Source organism: Amyelois transitella, chromosome 10, assembly GCF_032362555.1.
Source record: "Amyelois transitella isolate CPQ chromosome 10, ilAmyTran1.1, whole genome shotgun sequence".
Lineage (NCBI taxonomy): Eukaryota > Metazoa > Arthropoda > Insecta > Lepidoptera > Pyralidae > Amyelois > Amyelois transitella.
The window spans coordinates 10,845,157-10,867,126 of record NC_083513.1 but is presented as its reverse complement, the minus strand read 5'-3'; the positions used below and the strand labels follow the sequence as shown (position 1 = coordinate 10,867,126).

General features: G+C 37.6%; 1 protein-coding gene across 3 annotated transcripts in view; it reads right to left on the bottom strand.

The window, feature by feature from the left end:
• Positions 1 to 21,731, bottom strand: part of LOC106139584 (WD repeat-containing protein 44) — a 30,089-nt gene extending 8,358 nt beyond the window's left edge. The window contains exons 1-15 of one of the 3 annotated variants that reach the window (XM_060946384.1): positions 21,503 to 21,731; positions 20,862 to 21,018; positions 20,468 to 20,601; positions 16,347 to 16,435; positions 15,499 to 15,591; positions 13,552 to 13,683; positions 10,675 to 10,808; positions 10,201 to 10,309; positions 9,357 to 9,560; positions 8,327 to 8,435; positions 6,054 to 6,211; positions 4,650 to 4,773; positions 3,825 to 3,959; positions 2,116 to 2,229; positions 265 to 466 (exon numbers count right to left, since the gene is read on the bottom strand). In XM_060946384.1, coding sequence (XP_060802367.1) covers positions 265 to 466; positions 2,116 to 2,229; positions 3,825 to 3,959; positions 4,650 to 4,773; positions 6,054 to 6,211; positions 8,327 to 8,435; positions 9,357 to 9,560; positions 10,201 to 10,309; positions 10,675 to 10,808; positions 13,552 to 13,683; positions 15,499 to 15,591; positions 16,347 to 16,435; positions 20,468 to 20,601; positions 20,862 to 21,018; positions 21,503 to 21,567 — 1,959 coding nt within the window. In that variant the 5' untranslated portion in view covers positions 21,568 to 21,731. Of the gene's footprint in view, positions 1 to 264; positions 467 to 2,115; positions 2,230 to 3,824; positions 3,960 to 4,649; positions 4,774 to 6,053; positions 6,215 to 8,326; positions 8,436 to 9,356; positions 9,561 to 10,200; positions 10,310 to 10,674; positions 10,809 to 13,551; positions 13,684 to 15,498; positions 15,592 to 16,346; positions 16,436 to 20,467; positions 20,602 to 20,861; positions 21,019 to 21,502 lie in introns of all 3 variants that reach the window. The other 2 variants (XM_060946383.1, XM_060946385.1) reach the window with 2 other exon arrangements.
• Positions 21,732 to 21,970: the final 239 nt, after the last annotated feature.

Genomic DNA, 21,970 nt, shown 5'->3' with positions numbered 1-21,970 from the left:
CTCTGACATCGTCCGCTATATCCGACACATCTTTGTGCCTAGCTGATGATTCTTCAACCACAAAAATAGAGAATCATCAAAGTATTATTTCTTCAATACTCACCTTATAACGCAACTATAAATACGTACCATAATCTATGACATCCTTACACCTATAAAATTTTACACAACGCCATCTATCGCCGAACTGTTGCAACTAAATCGTAATTTCTATGACACACCAATAGATGGCGTTACTAGCTTCACCCAATTACCCTCATTTACCTGAACATGTCTAACGCATCCGTCGAAGTCGTAAGGTCCTTTATGTGAATTTGACGCTTTCAACTTTATATTGTGTTCGCCTCTGACATCGTCCGCTATATCCGACACATCTTCTTTGTGCCTGGCTGATGATACTTCGGCCGCTAAGGATTTTGCCGCGTCTACGGTCCGTTTAACCGTGCTACCGAAGAAACGTTTCAACCTGTTCAACGAACGAATGAAAAAGAGTTTGTGTTAGCGGATTCTAATTACAAATTATTATTTTTTTTTATTCATTATTATGTGACATTTTAAACATCACTTAATAATTGTCATATCTTTTTCTTTTCACTTAATAGTTGACATCGAATAGATTTAATATATAATTACATAAAACTAAGTTTACTTCTTATTTCAGCATAAGAACCAGTAACAAACTGCACTGCAGCGTTTTCTTCAATAACGCCAACTTAGGGACGTCAGCAATGGAATACATTGTTATGATAAATTGATTTAATAGAAATTTAAATAATATAATTTTATTTTAGATAAATTGAAATGACCTCTTTTATTTGGGTCCGATTTGGGCACCGATGAGACATGCCTTATTAAAGTTCGTGAATAGCTGTTTCACATTGGCTGTTATTTAAAAAAAATGTCTCTCGATTTTTTGTCTGATAGACACGTTCAATGGTTTAAAAGCAAGTCAAAATACTTATGCAAGCAAAAAAACAAAACAATGTAAGTATTATTGTTTGCAAAAGACATTTTTATTAATTGACAATTAGTTTAATAAATTGACGCAATTTTATATGTAAATTACAAAATCAAACTTCATTATTTGCCTTTAAAAGTAATAATGTTAACAAAATAAAAAAAAAAACTAAAACAGATTTCAAAAGCATCGCTTTTTAAGTCAAATTATGCAGCGCTGGAATTAAAAAAAAAAGTTTCGTGTTTTTAACCGACATTTAAGGTAAGCCGAGTCGTTAGTATAGCTTCATGCCCTGGCGTCACCTGGCATTCGTTTCGTGTTTCATCTTCTTGTTAATGTTGTCTTGCGAGTGACTTTTCACTAAGTTGCCCATAAGCATCCTATTCACAAATAATATGTATACTTAATTTGATGTAAAACATAAATCGCCGTGTGGTTGCCGGAACTTATAAATAAAACCGTTGTATAACCGTATCGTTCCCATGGATTTCGTAAAATACGAGTGAGGGATAACTTAAAAAGTTGGGATACCTCTTGTAGGCGGTGACTAGCAACCTATCACTATTTGAATCTTAATTCCATCATAAAATCATGCAGCTTAACATGGCTTTTCAATCCTTTCAAAACTTCTGGCACCGTCTAACCCGCAAGCGATACAGACGTGACTATATCTATGTATGTAACATATAAATAAATATATATAGCAGTAAATATGTATAGCAAGAGTACCCGAAACCGCCGAACTTGCATGAAGAGAGTTATGAATGTGGATGAAGCGAAGGAAGTATGCAGAGATCGTGGCAAGTGGAAAGAGGTAGTCTATGCCTACCCCTCCGGGACAGAGGCGTGATTTTATGTATGTATGTATAGCAAAGGAGAATTTGTTGAAATTCTTACTTGTGAACTAAAGTGTGGTTCCCGGCACCAATACAAAAAAGAATAGGACCACTCCATTTCTTTCCCATGGATGTCGTAAAAGACGACTAAGGGATAGGCTTACATACATGTGATTCTTTTTTTTAGGCGACGGGCTAGCAACCTGTCACTATTAGGATCTCAATTCCATCATTAAGCCGAGCAGCTGAACGTGGCCATTCAGTCTTTTCGGGACTATTGGCTCTGTCTACCCCGTAAGGGATATAGACGTGACAACTCACTTTTCAGTTTTCCTCCGGATCGTGTTCTGTCTATCGGCTGACTCCCGCTTGGTGTCTTTCGTGTCATCTTCGGCGCCGCCCGCGCACACACTCTCACTTTCCTCGTCAGTTTCTCTGAAAAATAAACGCCATGAAACATATGTCCGCCATTGCTAGTGATTTGTTTATTTTATAACATTGTACTATTTTCTTGTTACTGTGTAAATTTGTATGCAATAAAGATATTACAAACAAACAAACAAACATAAACCATAAATCAAATATGGAATATGTTAACTTGCAATAACTTATAGAACAAGTCAACTTTACCTGACTTTCTCAAATAAACGAAGGTAGTTGAAGAAACAAGATCACAACATAGTATATATTTGAAGCGGACTAAGTTGCAGTGTGTATATGTCTGTGACCTCGATAATTTTGTATAAATTGATCTGTCCCATTTACCTTGAAACACCATATCCCACTACTATAATTAGGCTCCCTAATGACCTTTATCCACTCGGAAGTAAGTACATAAAGACTAGAAAGCCTCACTCACTATTACAATTTTTTTGACGTGACAACGTCTTATAATTCGATTGAGCCGGCTGCACGCACGAAAAAACGTGACTCATGCGGCGTTACCTCGCTCTGAGGCGTTCCATGTAAGGCTTGAAGTGCAAGCGAGAGCGCGGAACGAGCGACAAAGAGGCACAATCGGCCATCGCGTTCGGCAGCGTATACCTCCTTCTCTATATATATACAAATCTATATTAAACAAATGAAATTAAAATTTTCTTTTGAAAAATGCTACCATTCCATCAGTATTTTCTTAAGACGTTGTCACGTTCAACTATCGTCAGTAAACCGACTTTACAGACATCCCATTTTTTTATAAAAAATCTCTTGGAATTTTTTCGACATTCCTCCATATCATTGTACAATAACTCTTTATTGCAACACAATAAATTACAGCAAATTCACAATCATGTATTAAAAACAGCAGCAAAAGGCGATTGAAGCTCACCTTTAGAAGGATATATGTTGTAAAAGAAATTTTATTCTCACGAAAGAATCTACAAATTCACTTACAATGAGAAATTACAAATTAAGAACGAACGCGTACCTATACAAAATATGGAGGGAAATTGCCATCTCTTTATAATAGACTTTATTTTAAGGAGAAATAAAGTTTAATTTGTCATTCAAATACTACCGGTGTTTCCCCATTAATAAATTCCATCACCCGCTACTTATTTTGACGAGGACTCGAGTCACAGTTGACAATATGACTGTTCGGTCATCATCGGCAAGTCTCGGCTACGATCGTGCGTCGGCGAGTGAGATAGAACAGCCACCACTTCACTCGCTAATTGCTCACCAACTCAACAGTGAGCTTTATGTTGTGAGCGTTACGGTAAACTATTCACTGTACACTTACTTTTTTAATTGCAATAATCTGTACAAACAAATAACTTTTTTTTATTTTTGTACAGCCAAACAAATAACTTTTTTTTATTTTTGTACAGCCTAACATATAACTTTTATTCTTGTATGTCAAATTTAATACATAAATATAAATATTAAACATCAACTTACAACACTAAGCTACGAAACATCAAAAGCACAACACAAAGCACACACAAAACAACACTAAACAAGACTTTTGTGAAGTAAAAAAGGAAATATATATATTTATATATAAATATATTAAAAATTGTTTCAGAAACCTAGTTGTTATACTGTAGTCGGAGTCAGTTCGCCGTATGGTCGTTCTGGTTAGGTTGAATGTGGACGCGTACAAACTGACAGACAAATGTTTGCGCCATAGACTCGTATATGTGCGCGTGGTTTTCACTGCGCCACTGAAAATTAGCATTTGGACTTGCAATTTTGTTTTGTTTATTTTGAGCTTTGGTTGCGGTAGTGACATTTATAAATTATTTTAATTAAGTAATATATTTTTAAAACTATTTGATTTAATTTGAAAGTCAAAATTGGGGATAAAATTGGATTATTTATCGTCAAACATGTTCCTTGGCTGAATAAATAATCATCCTCAATATATTAGATTTTGCTAAAACTTGGCATCTAAATTTACAAATAATATAATGAGCATAAATACAGTTGAAAAACTAATATACTCGTAGTCATTACTAAGTCTATATAATTTTCTAAACACATTTCTAATCTAATAATTGCAAAATATCATGCAATCAACAATACATGACTAAACATTAATCTAATATAAACATAGTTGCAAGATTCAATGTTCAAAAACAAAAAAAAAATCACAATAAAATGCCTTAACTACTAAAACATCCTTTAAATTATAATCGACCAATCACTTGCCATCATGCTACTTTTACCTAAGGTCAAAAAAAGAAAAAAATATTTGAATGAAGAACACACGACGCAACGTCATTCACCAAACGGGCAAATAAAAATAATAATAATTGAAACTTGCAACCACACATTTCCTACGAAACAAACACTATCTATGCTTCAAATTAACAAAAAAAAAAAAACTAAATTCAAATTTCGAATATTCTTACCTCGCATTGTCGTCATCGTTCGGCCTCCCGATATATTCCGATGTTAACCTCATGATGTGAAGACTTAGCGGATTTATGCATTGCGGGAGTTTGTGTTCCGCCACGCTTAGTGGGACCCGCTCTCCTGAGAGAATATATATATATATATAGATGAGAATAATCCTAATAATATTATAAATGCAAAAGTTTGTGACTATGTCAGGATGTCAGTATGGATGTTTGTTACTCTTTCACGCAAAACTACCGAACCGATTACGATGACATTTGGTATGTAGGTAGCTGAAGACCCATAATAACATATAGGCATTTTTATCCCGGAGTTCCCGCGGGAATAATAGAGTTTCCATGCGGACGAAGTCACGGGCCCTCTAGTTATTTATAAATGACTTTCTTTTCCCCTCCCCCCTCCGATTCCGGCACACTTCTATCGCTTCATCCACAATTATAACAGTCTTCATGCGAGCTCGTCGATTTCGGGTAATCTTGGCCTGACCGAGCTTGGAAGACAATCTCACCTGTATCCAGGGTGAGCACAGTGACTTGCTCCAGGATCTCTATATCAGTGAGCTGGTGTCCTACTCCTCAGTCCGAGCACCAGTTGTTCAACATCTGCTCAAATATCTTCTTCTTCCCTCTGACATCACCCAGGTTATATCTTCACCTATCTGGAGAACCCAGGGTGCGCCCTTAAACCATGATAAGGTAAGTCCAGTTTTTACACGAAGCGATTCCCATTGGAACGATTTTATTTTAGACTTCTTGGGAGATCCAGTTGTATCCAGATTGAGAACGTTGACTTGCTCCCAGACCTCTATATCATTGAGCTGATGCCCCGACGTCGTTCTGGTCTTCAGGCCAAGTTACACTTGTTGTTCATCTAATCAAACGTCTTTGCCCAACGATTCCTTTTTATAGATTTAAGAGATCTATATTAAATTCTAAAGTAATATATCTAAAGTAAATTGTTGTCCAGTGAAAATGCTGCAGCGTAATTTGTTCCGTTGCTTCTTCTACACATGCGCTTCGGAAGCGGTAGTAGTTACAATTAGATTTAATTGAAGCGACGTCTATAAGTGATACCTTGTATTCAATCTATACTAATATTATAAAGCTGAATCTATACTAATATTATAAAGCTGAAGAGTTTGTTTGTTTGAACGCGCTAATCTCAGGAACTATTGGTTCGAATTGAAAAATTATTTTTGTGTTGAATATACCATTTATCGAGGAAGGCTTTAGGCTATATAACATCACTTTGCAACTATTAAGAGCGAAGAAATAATGGAAAATGAGGGAATCAATGATACCCAAAATATCCACGCGGATGAAGTCGCGGGCACAGCTAGTTATGAAAATAAATCTCTTCTATTCTACTCTATTTTTGAGACTCCCCGGGAGACCCACCTGTGTCCAGGTTGAGCACGGTGACCTGCTCCAGGATCTCGATGTCGGTGAGCTGGTGCCCCGACGTGGTCCTGGTCCGCAGCCCGAGCGCCAGCTGCTGCTCGTCCCCGGCAGACCTTCGGCGGGAGCCGCTCGCGTTGTGCTCGCAAGTGGCTCGTCTGCTGGAGAAATATTCATAATACATTCAGTCAGAAAAGTATCGGGAATGGATTATTTATTTATGGTTCCAAATTCAAATTTTTGTTTTTTTTGTTGTTGTTAGATTGGCACAACTGTTTTCCATTTTGGCGCGGAGTTTGAGTTGCATCTGTTGTTTACATTAAATACAGTGCTATTTTTAGTTACCTATATCATATCTAGTGTGTATTGCTAATTTCATAATGGATAAAAACATCGAACAAAGAGTTTGTCTTAAATTTTGCATTGCCAATGGAATATCGTGTTCGGAGTCACTGAAAATGTTACAGAAGGCTTACGGTGAATCGACTTTATCAAAAACTCGTGCTTATGAGTGGTACAAAGCGTTCAAAAGCGGTCGAGATGTGATGGAAGATTTGCCTCGCTCTGGTAGGCCATCAACGTCTGCAACTGAAGTTAACATCGCAAAAGTGAAGGAAATAGTGACTGAAAATCCTCATTCAACTTTGAGAGAGATAGCCACCGAACTTTCTGTATCTCACGAGTCGATCCGTACCATTTTAACTAATAATTTGGGTATGAAACATGTTGCCGCTCGGCTAGTCCCAAAAGACCTGAATTTTTTTCAAAAACTCAATCGCATGAGAGTCGCTGAGGACATGCTAGAACGAGTCAATTCCGACCCAACATTCATGAAACGCATTGTTACTGGTGACGAGACGTGGGTTTACGAGTTTGACATGCAAACTAGTCAACAAGCTTCGGAGTGGCGCCTTCCAACTGAACCGAAACCGAAAAAACCACGCCAAAGTCGTTCAAAAGTCAAAGTCATGTTGACTGTTTTCTTTGACTATCGCGGTGTTGTGCACTCGGAATTCTTGCCGGAAGGTCAAACGGTAAATAAGGAATATTATTTGAGTGTTATGCGGCGTTTAAGAGAGCAAATCCGACGAAAAAGGCCAGATTTGTGGAAAGAAAATTCTTGGATTTTGCACCATGATAATGCACCTTCGCACAAGGCCATCATTGTGAACGAATTTTTAACCAAACACTCAACAAATACCATCGAGCAACCACCATATTCACCAGATATGGCTCCAGCCGACTTTTTTCTTTTTCCTAAACTCAAATTACCACTTCGTGGCACCCGTTTTCAATCGGTAGAAGACATAAAAGAGAATTCGCGGCGAGAACTGACCTCAATTCCGGAAACAGCGTTTAAAAAATGTTTTGATGATTGGATTATTCGTTGGCGTAAGTGTATCGTTTCTAAAGAAGCATATTTTGAAGGTGATAAAATAAATTTGGATGAATAACAAACAGTTTGTGTATTATTGATCTTTTCCTGCTACTTTCTTGACAGAGTAGTATATAGTTGCTGTCCCGGCAAACGTTGTTTTGCCATATAAATAATTTTATAAGTAAAATATAAATGCCGTGTGGTTCCCGGCACCAATACAAAAAAGAATAGGACCACTCCATCTCTTTCCCATGGATATCGTAAAAGGCGACTAAGGGGTAGGCTTACAAACTTGGGATTTTTCTTTTAGGCGATGGGCTAGCAACCTGTCACTGTTTGAATCTCAATTCTATCATTAAACAAAACAGCTGAACGTGGCCATTTAGTCTTCAAAACTGTTGGCTCTGTCTACCCCGCATGGGATATAGACGTGACCATATGTATGTATGTATGTAAAATATAAATATAAACGGGACAAATTACTGGCCGGGATTCGAACCCGGGACCTCCGGTGTCACAGAAAAGCATACTACCGCTGCTCCACAGAGGCCGTCATATTTAGCTATAGTATCGTTAAGAAACTAACTGTAATGTTGTGGAGAAAAATAAAGTTATTAGTATTAGTAGTAACGTATCTTGATCAAATTAAGGACGTCCTGGCAAAGGGTCAGGTCAAAAGTGCCCGAAACCGCCGAGCTTGCATGAAGAGAGTTATGAATGTGGATGAAACGAAGGAAATATGCAGAGATCGTGGCAAGTGGAAAGAGGTAGTCTCTGCCTACCCCTCCGGGAAAGAGGCGTGATTTTATGTATGTATGTATGTATTAGTAGTTTATTTCATTACATTAACTTCACTACGTAAAGGTCAACTTATACGCCGGCCTCTTCATCTCACCTGTGAGCGTTACCCAGCGAGGAATGCGAAGCCCTGCCCTCGCTGTGGGTGCGAACTGCCCCGCGACGCTCCTCAGCTGACGGAGCGGACCCCAGCCACATTTCACTGGCTGAAACAATTAATGAGTCAGTTAATTAATCAATCATTTATTTGTGCATTTCGATGGTTTAAAGTTAAAAATACCTATTTACCCCGCAAGGGATATAGACGTGAACATGTGTATGTAACATATGGTCACGTCTATATCCCTTGCGGGGTAGACAGAGCCAACAGTCTTGAAAAGACTGAATGGCCACGTTCAGCTATTTGGCTTAATGGTAGAATTGAGATTGAAATAGCGACAGGTTGCAAGCCCATCGCCTAAAAAAGAATCCCAAGTTTGTAAGCCTATCCCTTAGTCGCCTTTTACGACATCCATGGGAAAGAGATGGAGTGGTCCTGTTCTTTTTTGTATTGATGCCGGGAACCACACGGTTTATAAGCAGTGAATTCAACTGATATACTATATACATATATCTTCTTCCTCCTGGCTTTAGTCCCAGTTGCATCCTCACCACTCTGGAGAGGAGCCCGGGGTGTGCCTTTGACCATGGACCCTGGATTGGGTGAGTCAGGTTTTTACACGAAGCGATTCCCATCTGACCTCCGCAACCTTTGCAAGGCAACCAGACCCGTATTGGATCGATCATTCTTACACATCCCGTTGCCTGAATGTGCAGGTTTTCTTACGATGTTTTCCTCCACCGTAAGAACATCGGTTAGTATTCAAACTAATACCTTAAAAATACTTTTCGTTAGTCTATCCACATCCATTCTTACAATATACAACCATAATTTTGGTGAAATTAGGTTTACATGGTAATTAATCACGAAAATAAAATAACTGAGTTTGAGAGTTGCTTCAAAACCTGACTATTCCTACTTCTATAACGTATTAAAAACTGGCTCTGTCTACTCCGCAGGGGATATAGACGTGATTATATGTTAACCACCACTATGACATTGAAAAAAAAATGTATAATCAACTTACCCCTAACAGCATCACTGACATCCTGCAAATGATGCGCCAAATGCAAAGCCGTGCTCGTGGCGTGATGCGCGGGCGCAGCGCCGCGCTGCTCGCCCGACAAGTTGCCCGACAAGTTGGCGAGCTCGCCCAGCAAATTGGCGTGCTCGCTCAACATGTTGCGCGGTAGGGAACTCTCGCGCGGAGTGGCGAATGATCGGTCGCTGCCTATGAAGTAGAACATTATTTTAGAAAAAAAATTGTAATTTAATACACTTACCTAAAAGTTGTTATAATGGTCGACGTTTTTGAAAATTGTTATTAATATAATAAACAAGCTTTAACCCGCAGTTGTGCCCGCGCGAATTTAGCGCCACCTTTTAAAGAATACGCAAATTTTTCGCAATTTTCACGGGAACTTTTATTTTTACAGGGATGAAAAATACCCTTTGTACTTCTCCAGACTCTTAAGTATACGAAAAATGTCAAGAAGGTTCAATAGATATCGCTTGTAGGGACAATAAACAAACAAATAAACTTACTTCCTCATTTATAATAAAAGTTGGGATATAAATATATATGTATGAGACAAATTACACAGAATGAGGTAACCTCGAAGAAAGTTCGAGGCTTGTGTTACGAGATAGATACTTACTCAACGATACTATATTTTACAAAAAATACTTATAAAGATAAACATCCAAGATGCAGATTAATCAGAAAAAGTTCATTTCTCATCACGCCTTGGCCGGGATTCGAACCCGAGACGAACTACCGCCGCGCCACAGAGACCGCCTTATCACTTAAACTTTGAGGTTAATTTTTTCTCAGTGAGGCTGCTTCTTCTAAAGTTGTAACATTTTCTTACCGTATTTAGAGTGTGACAGTTCCAATGAGTCCTGGAACTCTCTGGTCAGTGACTCTATGGTACTAGCCGGACTGGGAAGCGCCATTGTCTGATGCGGAGTCGACGTGTTCTAAAAACAATTCATAAATAATCATACAGCTGAACGTGGAATCAAAACTAAGGCTGATTAACTTGGGATTCTTCTTCTAAGCGTTTGGCTAGCAACTTGCCGGGCTTGCATGAAGAGAATTATGAATGTGAATGAACCGAAGGAAGTATGCAGAGAGCGTGGCAAGTGGAAAGAGGTAGTCTCTGTTATAATAAATACTTATATAAACATCCAAGTCCCAGGACGATCAGAGAAAATTCGTTTCTCATCATGCCCTGGCCGGGATTCGAACCCGGGACCTCCGGTGTCACATACAAGCACACTACCGCTGCGCCACATAGGCCGTATGTATTTCAATACTCATTTCTCAGGGTTTCTCATCTCACCTCCAGAACTAGTGAGTTCAGTTTCTCACTCTTGCGCGCCATATATTGTAACTCGTCGGTGTCTGTCGTACATATGCTGAGGTTGTCATCAGCGCCGTCCGCCACAGATAAAGATTGAGAACCGTGGAGTTTGTCTGTAAATAAAAACGAATCTTTAATATATCTATATTTAATTCACTTAAGTGTTTGATCTGAATAAAATTCAAAGTTTAAAAATAAACTCGAAATATCTGCTATAAAACAACTTGATCACAGAAAATTCTACATCCATACGTACTTACATACATATAGTCGCGTCTATATTCCTTGCGGAGTAGACAGAGCCAGCAGTCTTGAAAACACTCAAAGGCGATTCTGACTGACAGAACATAAAAATCCTAACCGATATACAAATATGCAAAAATAAAACACACAAGTCAGACAGTCAGTTAAAACAATTTAATGTCACATTTACTGCTTAAAGACATGACATTAGAACAGTATGGTTTAATGATAGAATTGCGATTCAAACAGTGACAGGTTGCTAGCCCATCGCCTAAAAAGAATCAAAGTTTGTAAGCCTATCCCTTAGTCGCCTTTTACGACATCCATGGGAAAGAGATGGAGTGGTCCAATTTTTTTTTGTATTGGTGCCGGGAACCACACGGCATCAAAATACAGCTAAGTATGTACATATATACATACATACATAAAATCAAGCTTTTTTCCCGGAGGGGTAAGCAGAGACTACATCATAACTAAGTATTTATTCGACAAAATTCTCACTTAGCTCAATCAGTACACAATTTTTCTGCAATTTAGATTTTTCTGCAATTTAGATTTTTCTCATGGACGAAAATAAACTTCACATTTTTCACATTGTAGGTAACTAATTATATCAATATTAACAAAGTTACACAGTGGTAAGTATAGGCGGTCACAAATCTATTATTAAATTGATATTAGTCACCATGCGTTTTCCTGTCTACATGCGTTAGAAGAGCCACTAGCGATGCGAATAGAATTGATATTCCTTATACATATAGTGCGCACGCGTCGGTAGGCGATAGGCTAGCAACCTGTCAGTATTTGAATCTTAATTCCATCAAAAAGCCGAACGTGACCTTTCAGTGTTTCCCAGACAATTGGCCCTGTCTTCCCCGCAAGGGATATAGACGTGAATATATATTTAATTACTAGCTGTGCCTGCGACTTTGTCCGCGTGTAATAGTTATTTTGGGCATCATTGAAGTCCTCAAGGATGAATAATTTTCCCCGTTTTTTTTTTCACATATTTCATTATTTCTTTGCTCCTTATAGTTGCAGTGTGATGTTAAATAGCCTTCCTCGATAAATGGTCTATTCAACGCAAAAAATTTTTTTCAATTCGCAGACGCAGACGCAGAATAGTAGTTCCTGAAATTAGCGCGTTCAAACAAACAAACTTTAGCTTTATAATATTAATATAGATTTTTTTTTTTTTTTTTTTTTAGATTTATACCCATAGTTTTAGTATGCGCACTCTATGATAAATAAATTATGCTTACTCTATGATCAAGGACAAAATGTCAGTGGGACAAACGCATTATATTCAAGTCACGTATCGGATATGGTAAGTTTGACGCAAATTTTAATGTGTATTTTACATTGAGTATCCTAAATCGACAAACTTGCATGAAAAGATTGATTAATACTGATAAAATAGTAAATAATAAATAAATAAAGGGTCAGGTCAAAAGTACCCGAAACCGCCGAGCTTGCATGAAGAGAGTTATGAATGTGGATGAAGCGAAGGAAGTATGCAGAGATCGTGGCAAGTGGAAAGAGGTAGTCTCTGCCTACCCCTCCGGGAAAGAGGCGTGATTTTATGTATGTATGTATGTAATAAATAAATATATACGGGACTGGTTCCCGGGACCTATAAAAAAAAACAATAGGACCATTCCTTTCTTCTTTCTCATGGATGCGGTAAAAGGCGACTAAGGAACAGCCGCTGATAAACTTCGGATTTTTCTTTGAGGCGATGGGCTAGCAACCTGTTACTATTTGAATCACAATTCTATCATATTAGCTTAACGTGGCCAGCCTAGTCTTTCAAGACTGCTGTCTGCCCCGCAAGGGATATAGACGTGATTATACGAATGAATTATATAATGATGCTACTGTAAGACACTGCTGCAGTGTAGTTCCGCCGCTTCCTCCACACATACGCTTCGGAAGCGGCAGTAGTTACAATTAGATTAAAGTGATGTGACGTCAATAAGTGATACCTTGTATCCAATTATGAAAATAAATCTCTTTTATTCTATTGATTTTGAGCATGATGAGAAAAGAACTTTCTCTGATTGGCCCGGGTCTTGTATGTTTATCTAAGTATTTATTAAAAAATATAGTATCGTTGAGTTAGTATCTCGTAACACAAGTCTCGAACTTACTTCGAGGCTAACTCAATCTGTATAATCTGTCCCGTATATATTTGTAGAATAGAATAGATTTATTTTCAAAATTGGATCATTTATTGAGGTCACATAACTTAAATCTAACTACTACCGCTTCCAAAGCGCATGTGTAGAAGAAGCGGCGGAACAAACTACACTGCAGCATTTTCATTGGACGTCAAATCATTATTGTATTTAATTTTGAAAGTGAATCTATTCGATTCTATATATATGTATATACACTAGCTGTCCTGGCAAACGTTGTTTTGCCATATAAATAATTTTAAGTAAGGTCTAGTTAAAAAACATGTTAAGGGTGCACAACCCTTAACACTTAGGGGTATGAAAAATAGATGTTAGCCGATTCTCAGACCTACTGAATATGCATGCAAAATTTGAAAAGACAAACATTGTGACACGAGAATTTTATATATATAAAGAAGATATAGGTATGACTCACTCCTCTTCTTCCTCCGGGGCGGCGCCACGGGCGGGCGCGGCCCGCTCACGGCCACCACGGCGCTGGCCCGCGCCTGCTTCAGGCTGTTGGCCTTGGTGCTCGCTATCACGTCGGGCTCCGCCATGGCTAGCACTGCGAATGGGAACGCACCTTTACAATTATAGAGACCTTATCCAAAAAAAAGTCGTCATTAACCGCTGTCTTCGCCGTATTCTCGGTGTTTACTGGCCTGAGAAAACTTCCAACGTAGGACGCTGCGGTGAGACTCCGATCGACCAGCAGATCAAACGCCGCAAATGGAACTGGATCGGCCACACGCTCCGAAGGTACCCCGAACACATACCGAGGCAAGCCCTAGACTGGAATCCCCAAGGAAAGCGTAAACGTGGCCGCCCTAAACAGACCTGGCGGCGGACAATCATTGCAGAGGTGAAGAATCTAGGGAAGACTTGGAGCGAAATAAAACGCGAAGCTCAAGACCGAGCGGGATGGCGACGCACTGTGGATGCCCTCTGCCCCAGCTAGGGGACATAGGACCTTAAGTCAAGTAAGTCATCCAAAAAAAAGTAGTTTTAGGAAAACAGCGAAAACCGAAACAGATCTCAAACCGAACGCACATTGGGTGATGGGAGGGCATGAAAGAGATCGAAATATACGCGTAGCTCCTCTCACGCGAAAATAGGCCTTTGTTTTAATAAAAGTTGGTAGGTATGGTCGTTTTAAGTCATTCTATGACTGAAAGTCAAAATTTTGGATTAGGTCTCTATAATTCTAAAGGTGCGACATATCAATCAGGTACTGTAGGAAGTATAATTATAAAAGTTATTTAATCCCTACAGAAGAAAGAAGGAGAAAAGAGGAGAGAAATAATCAGTTTTAAAATAATTATATTATGAACATAAAAATTGAGAAGCTTTTACAATAAAAAATATTTTTGACATATCTCACTAACAAAAAACCATGGCAACCGTTGCTATGACGTCTAGCAAGAAGGTTGCCTACAGGCACGGTACATAGAAAACATTAAAATCTATTCTATTCTATTAAAATCACATCTTTATCCCGAATCCACATGCTAATCTTTTCTCTTGGTGAAGTTTTATACACAGTTTCTCTTAAGTCTAGTGGTTTCCTTGGTACATACATACATATGTATAATCACATCTATATCCGTTGCGGGGTAGACAGAGCCAGCGGTCTTGAAAATAATGATAGGCCACATTCAGCTGTATGGCTTTATGATGGATTCGAGATTCAAATAGTGACAAGACCCATCGCTTAAAAGAAGAATCCCAAGATTATAAGCCTATCCCTTAGTCGCCTTTTATGACATCCACGGGAAGGGGATGGAGTGGTCCTATTCTTTGTGTTTAATGATGCCGGAAACCACACGGCACTTTTCTTCTAGTAGTAAATTTCTTCCAATACACCCACACTTTCATAATTAGCTTTTTCGGTGATTGACTTTTACAAGTTTGTTACCGTTTCTTCTGCACTGACGCTTTGGAAGCGGCAATAGTTAAAACTCGTTTTAAGTAATTTATGTGACTTCAACCAATGTTGTGAAACCAAAAGATTAATTTTTAAACAATTAAAAAGTGATATTGAAATGTCTCATAATATTGACTAAATAAATAAAAAAATTGAATTTGAAGAATCTGCTCGAGAAGAGTGTTACGAACTCCTTAGAGTGTTCCGAACTCCTTTGTAAAGGACAAACATTTTGTAATTTAAAATAAGAAAAATAAATGACAGTCTGTTTTGAGCGTGCATCATCTTTTCTTTACCAGCGCAAATATTTTATTATTTTCAGCTTATTTCCTATATTTTGGTCCTTCGAGCCGGATATATAGGAAATATGCTGAAAATAATAAAATATTTCCTATAAAGAGAAACAAACTACTTCTTTTTATAAATAAGACTAGGTAAGAGTAAGTTATATTATACCATTTTGACTTCTGTCTGTGGTTACAGGGTCGTCTGATGTGGTGGACGGCTCTCTGGAGACAGGGGGGGCGGCGGCGGCGTCTCGTAGGTTTGCTAGAATAAAAGTTAATTTACAATATTTGAAAGTAAGAATTTATAATAATTCTCAATTTAATATAGGATTAAATAAATAAATATATTCTAATATTAATACATATACATACATACATATAGTCACATGGTGCTAGCCCATCGCCTAAAAGAAGAATCGCAAGTTTCCCATCCTTTAGTCGCCTTTTACTACATCCATGGCAAAGTTATAGTTCGACGTTTCTGATTGGTCTGGGTCTCAGATGTTTATCTATATTTGTATTTATTTTAAAATTAAGTATTGTTGAGTTAGTATCTCGTAACGCAAGTCTCGAACTTACTACGAGGCTAACTCAATCTGTGTACAAAAAAAAGAGTGGACATATTCTTTTTTTTTTAATAGGTGCTGAACTTGATAAATTGTTGACGACGAAATTGGGAATCACACGGCACACACACACACATATATATATATATATATATATATATATATATATATATATATATATTAGCTGTCCCGGCAAACGTTGTTTTGCCATATAAATAATTGTTAAGTAATTTGTAGTTAAAAAACAACCCTTAACACTTAGGGGTATGAAAAATAGATGTTAGCCGATTCTCAGACCTACTGAATATGCATGCAAAATTTGATTAAAATCGGTAAAGCCGTTTCGGAGGAGTACGAAGACAAACATTGTGACACGAGAATTTTATATATAAGATTATATATATATATGTATATATATATATATATTTTTAAACTTATCAACAACACTCACGATGAGATTCGGCCGCCCCGCTCAGTATCCGGCCGATGCGGCCGAGCGACGTCATACTCTGAAGGCTCATGGTGTCATGAGCTATTATCCTGTAACAATATGTTGTTATCATTCACATCATTAAAAATCATGTAGGTATTGTATTTGGTGTGAATGACGCGCGATGTGTAGGTATAGCTATGGCATGTTATGAGCTTCGAGACCTTCAATCAACATACATACATATTAACACGTCTATATGTATACGGAAAGTTTGTCGCGCGATAAAAACGGCGTCGCGCGTGACATGATACGGAGGCTCATGACCTTATACTTCAAATTGCATTAGTGGTCATGTAACTTCTCATTCGATTTTGACAAGGTATATCTATTTATTTATTCATTTGGTCTATCTTTGTATTCAACATTGACACATGATAAACAATCTAATACATTTGACGGCCTCTGTGGCGTAGTGGTAGTACGCTTGTCTGTGACACCGACGGTCCCGGGTTCGAATCCCGGCCACGGCATGATGACAAAAGAACTTTTTCTGACTGGCCTGGGTTTTGGATGTTTATCTATATTAGTATTTATTATACAATATAGTACCGTTGAGTTAGTATCTCGTAACACAAGTCATGAACTTACATCGAGGCTTACTCAATCTGTGTAATTTGTCCCGTATATAATTTATATTTATTAATATTTAAACATAAAATCACGCCTTTTTCCCGGAGGGGTAGGCAGAGACTACATCTTTCCACTTGCCACGATCTCTGCATACTTCCTTCGCTTCATCCACATTCATAACTCTCTTCATGCAAGCTCGGCGGATTCGGGTAGGTACTCTCGACTTGACCCTTTGTCAAGACGTAGGTATTTAATTTGATCAAGAAACGTTCTTCTAGGCCTTCCCATTCCGACCTTACCCTCCGCACTTAATTTAATTGCTAAATTCGCAAACCAATCAATGGTTTGCGCATGATGAACACCACTTATTCAAATTAAAAAAATAGAGCACCTTTTTTGAGATGTGTGTAGTGTTTGAGTTTAAAACTTTCAACTCACTTGTGTGTACAGTGCCGTGTGGTTCCCGGCACCAAGAGAAATAGAATCTCCACTCCATATCTTTTCAACGGATGTGGTAAAAGGCGACTAAGGGATAGGCTTGTAAACTTGGGATTCTTCTTTTTAGCGATGGGTGTAACGGTCCAAGATATTTGCACACGTTATTTCATTCTCAAATATTTTATCACAAATTTATTTTAATATTTAAATCAATTTTATAATATTCTAATAATATATTTAATTCAAATAGCTGAACGAGGCCGTTCGGTCCTTTCAGGACTGTTGGCTCTGTCAGGCCGCAAGGGATGCGGACGTGACCATATGTATGTATATTTAATTCCGCCGTGCAAGGACAAAGGGCTTGCTTGACAAAAACGTGTGAGACGCTAATTGGTTAATAAGTTGGTGGCGTCTTAGTTAGGGTCACGCCCATATTTTAACAAAAGCAAATTGGAAGTTGGCGAAAGGATCATTCGGTTTGGATCAGTCGGAGGACAGTCTCGGTCCGGGAGCTAGGGAATCAGACGAGGACCAGTTGATTCGGGGTTTAGGATCAGTCGAGATCATTCGGAGTCGGGATGAGGCAGGGTCAGGCAGTCGATTTCAATCGGGAAGAGTCGATGGAGCCTATGAGTATCGGTTAGGGGTCGGGGATGCTGAATCCGTGGGGTTCAGTCGCGAACGGTAGAAACAGACGGAATCTGGCCAGATAACGGGGTAGACAAGCCTTAAACGCGATCGGCTTGCGCATGCGCATGCATAGTAATTACGCGCGGGAATCGGTTTCGATATTAATTTGAAATAATATAATTTTATTCGATAAGTGATGAGTGAAGTGGTTCCTGGAAGGCGGTTACAGGAAACGGGTGAAAGAATTCCATTATTTTTATTTTATTATTTATTTGAATTCGAATAATGAAATTGATATAAAAATGTGTTGAATTCCTTGCTTGGGTTGAAAGTTGATCCAAAGTCAATAATATATTATCTTCTATGAAATGTGAATATTTCTGGCTTGCTTGGTCTTGAGTGAAATGAATCATTGAAAAATTAATATTAATTAATTATTATTCAAAAGGATGATTTCCGGATTTTGAGAGCTATGATCTGATCTGATCAGTGAAACTGGTCGTCCGTAATTCTTCGAGGCAAAGCAGTGGAGTTGGACATAGATTTAGATTATACGCAATCAAGTCTAGAAAGTCTTTTATCTGAATTATTCTCATATGAGATCATCTCAGGGGAAACACCCTTACAACTTTTAGTGAATGAAATATTTTCACTTATTTTATACAACCTATGGTTTTATATGAGAAACAATCAGACACTTACCTACTTTTGTGATCATTTTGCCAAGATTAACCAAGTGAGGAAATACATTTATAACGTATGTATTATTTAAAGCCATGAATGCTTTGGATATAACTATCAACTACTTATATTTACCACATAATCTTTAAATCTTTAATTCATTAATATGCAGGGTCTATTGAAGGCCGATTCTATAAATTACCTTCGTTTATTCGAATCCAAAATAAGTAATGAAAACTTATTGCAATAAGGTTATTATCATCTAATATTCGCATGTCTAGGAATTACACCTATTCTTACTATTTATTACTATACCTAAAATGAATGACTACTCCTGTTGATGACTGACTGGACTGTATTGTGTATTCTCCTTCGGAGATAAGATATTACCTTTCCTGATGACATATCAAATATTAAATTAGTTAAAAATATTAATTCAGCTCATTGCAATGTCAAGCTAATGCTGCATTGTAGAATAAGGTAATATCGCTTGGAGACATTTGGTCTCTCCTCTCGTCCCTTGACAGGACTTTGACTTACTTCGACAGTATTGACATACAGACTTACAAGGTCTCTTTGAATTTGATTGACTTGAGAAAATATGAATGAGCTAGGGGGGAGGATTACCCCGTCTGGTGACGCGATCCACCGGTAGCGACGGGGAGGGGTCGCTGCCTATACCCGAAAGCTCAAATGCTGCAAACATGTATTTCTGTATATTCATATTGAATATAAATGGTTATCTATACTTGAAAGTTCAAATGCTGGGAACATGTCAATCTGTATTTCATATTAATTTATATAAACGTATGCCTATACCTGAAAGCTCAAATGCTGATGTGACGTCATATCAGTACCTCAATATTTACCTAATATGCCTATACCCGAAAGTTCAAATGCTCATTTAAATATCATACCATTGTGTAATTCCATACTTAATAAAATACGTATATTACCTATAACTAGAAGCTCGAGTGTTGAAGTGAAATATATACTATATGCTTTTCCAATCTGGATAAAAATAATGGAAAACTTGAATATTTAATTTACTCTCTATTTACCTACATTACCTATAAGTTCCTATTTATAATTTAAGTAATCAGACAGAGTTAGGTCATATAGGTTCACTAGGGTTGTTCTAGGATATGTAGACTTCGTAGAGTCTGAGGTTATATCGGCTATGCAACCAGGGAAATACCACTATGATCACGTGCTATTGGCCATATTAAGAAATCACATTAGGATATAAGAAATACGGAAAGTTAAATTATAAAGGGTCCTTAGGTTATGCGTTATATTATTTATTACATTGGTGTCGTAAAAGAGCGTATTGCATTATAATAGTATTTTAATTAATTATTTGTTAGGGCGTCGCAATTTGGTGTCGTTAGTAAATAGTTAGAAAATAAATAGTAATTAATAAATAGTAAAGTAAATCATTATAATAATTTTAAAAATAAATAATTGTAATAATATTAGGGGGGGGGGTCGTTACATGGGCTAGCAAACTAGTCCCTATTCGAGTCTCAATTCCATCATTTAGCTAAACAGCTGAACGTGTCCAATCAGTTTTTAAAGACTGTTGGCTCTGTCTACCCCGCAAGGGATATAGATAGACGTGATTATATGTATGTATCTGACGTCATATTTATTTGACGTCAACCAATGTTGTTAAACCATACGTTTTGACAATTATTAAGCGATATGAAGTCTCCTATATATAATGAATAAAAATTTTGAATTTGAATTTATCAACTCACTTGAAAGGGTGTTCCGAAGCAAACGTCTGGTGGTCCACGGATCCCGCGGCGTCCGGCCCCCCCTCCGCCTCGTCCTCCTCCTCCGTCTGCATGCACCGCCGCAGCTCCTGAAATCTCCGGCGGCCTTGCACTACCTGCAATTTATAGCCAGATACTAATGTCTTTTTTATGTAATTTAAAAAAAGTTATGCTTGGAGTTGTTTCATGCAAGATTGGACGATAAAGTTTATTGTATAATATGTAAGGCTTTAACATATTTATTTGTTTACTAGGAATTGACATAATCACATTTATATCACATCTTTTCCTTATGGGGTAGGCAGAGCCGACAGTCCCCAAAAGACAAAAGAATTAGTGATGGAATAGAGTTTTAGATACTGAGAGAATTACTCACATTTTTGACAGTGGTCCTATCATCTTCAACAGTCTCACTTTTCGCAGGTCCTACTGTTGTGGTCGGAACGGTGTTTCCTCCAGGCGGGTCACTGACCTTCCCTAAGGGGGATTTTGTCTTTTCGGTTGTATGTATGTCTTTATTACTATCTTTGATGCTGTAAAATTTAAGATTAGCAATTATAAATTGTAAACAAATATTCACTGTTTTTATAGCTTTAAGAAAAAAAAAATATTTTTGACAATAATCATATGATCACTTCTTACTTTTGGATAGATGCATAAGGGTTATGGGTAAGATAGATATGCTAATTGCTAGAAATAATTCTAATTAGATAAAAAAATGGCTTAATTTAAAATAATTTGAGCTTCACTGACTGATCAACATACAAATAGGTTTTAAATAATTAAGATCACGGAACCTACCTTTCAATTGATCGCCAAGGACACTAATTGATCTACTAATAATTACTTACAGACTAGAAAGGTTTTACCATACTGTGACACGAATCTAAAATAATATGCATTAGAAACGTATAAAACCTGTTTCTGTGTGATTTTTATGACGCGATTATCACCCACAACATTCTAAACAGGCTGAAATACCTAATAAATAAAAGGATTTGTAAACAATCTACTTACTCTGAACTTTCAATGGGTGTGAACTCTGCATCATAGAACTCCTCGGAATCACTACTGTCGCCCATTATAAAACAATAAAGGGGTAGCGACTAACACCAAATATTTTGTTGTGTAAATTTATTACATTATCGTCAGACGAATAATTACATATTCTCTACAAGAAGAAAGTTGAATTCCACTCATCAAATCAACATCAACCGACTTGACTTTTGACAACAGTATTAACAGCTGTGACAGTAGTGACAGTGATAGCTATATTTGACTGTTACATTTTTTTCTTTAAAAAATAAAATGGGGCTCAGACGTAGACACGCTCACACACGGTCACGGTCACGTAAAACAAGGCTACACCAATTAACCACGACTCTATCAATCAAATATTTTTTTCTCATTTCTGGGCTTCTGAGGTTAGAAAACGTTGCTCTTTATATAAACTAGTTTTATAAACTCCTAAAATCATAGTAACTG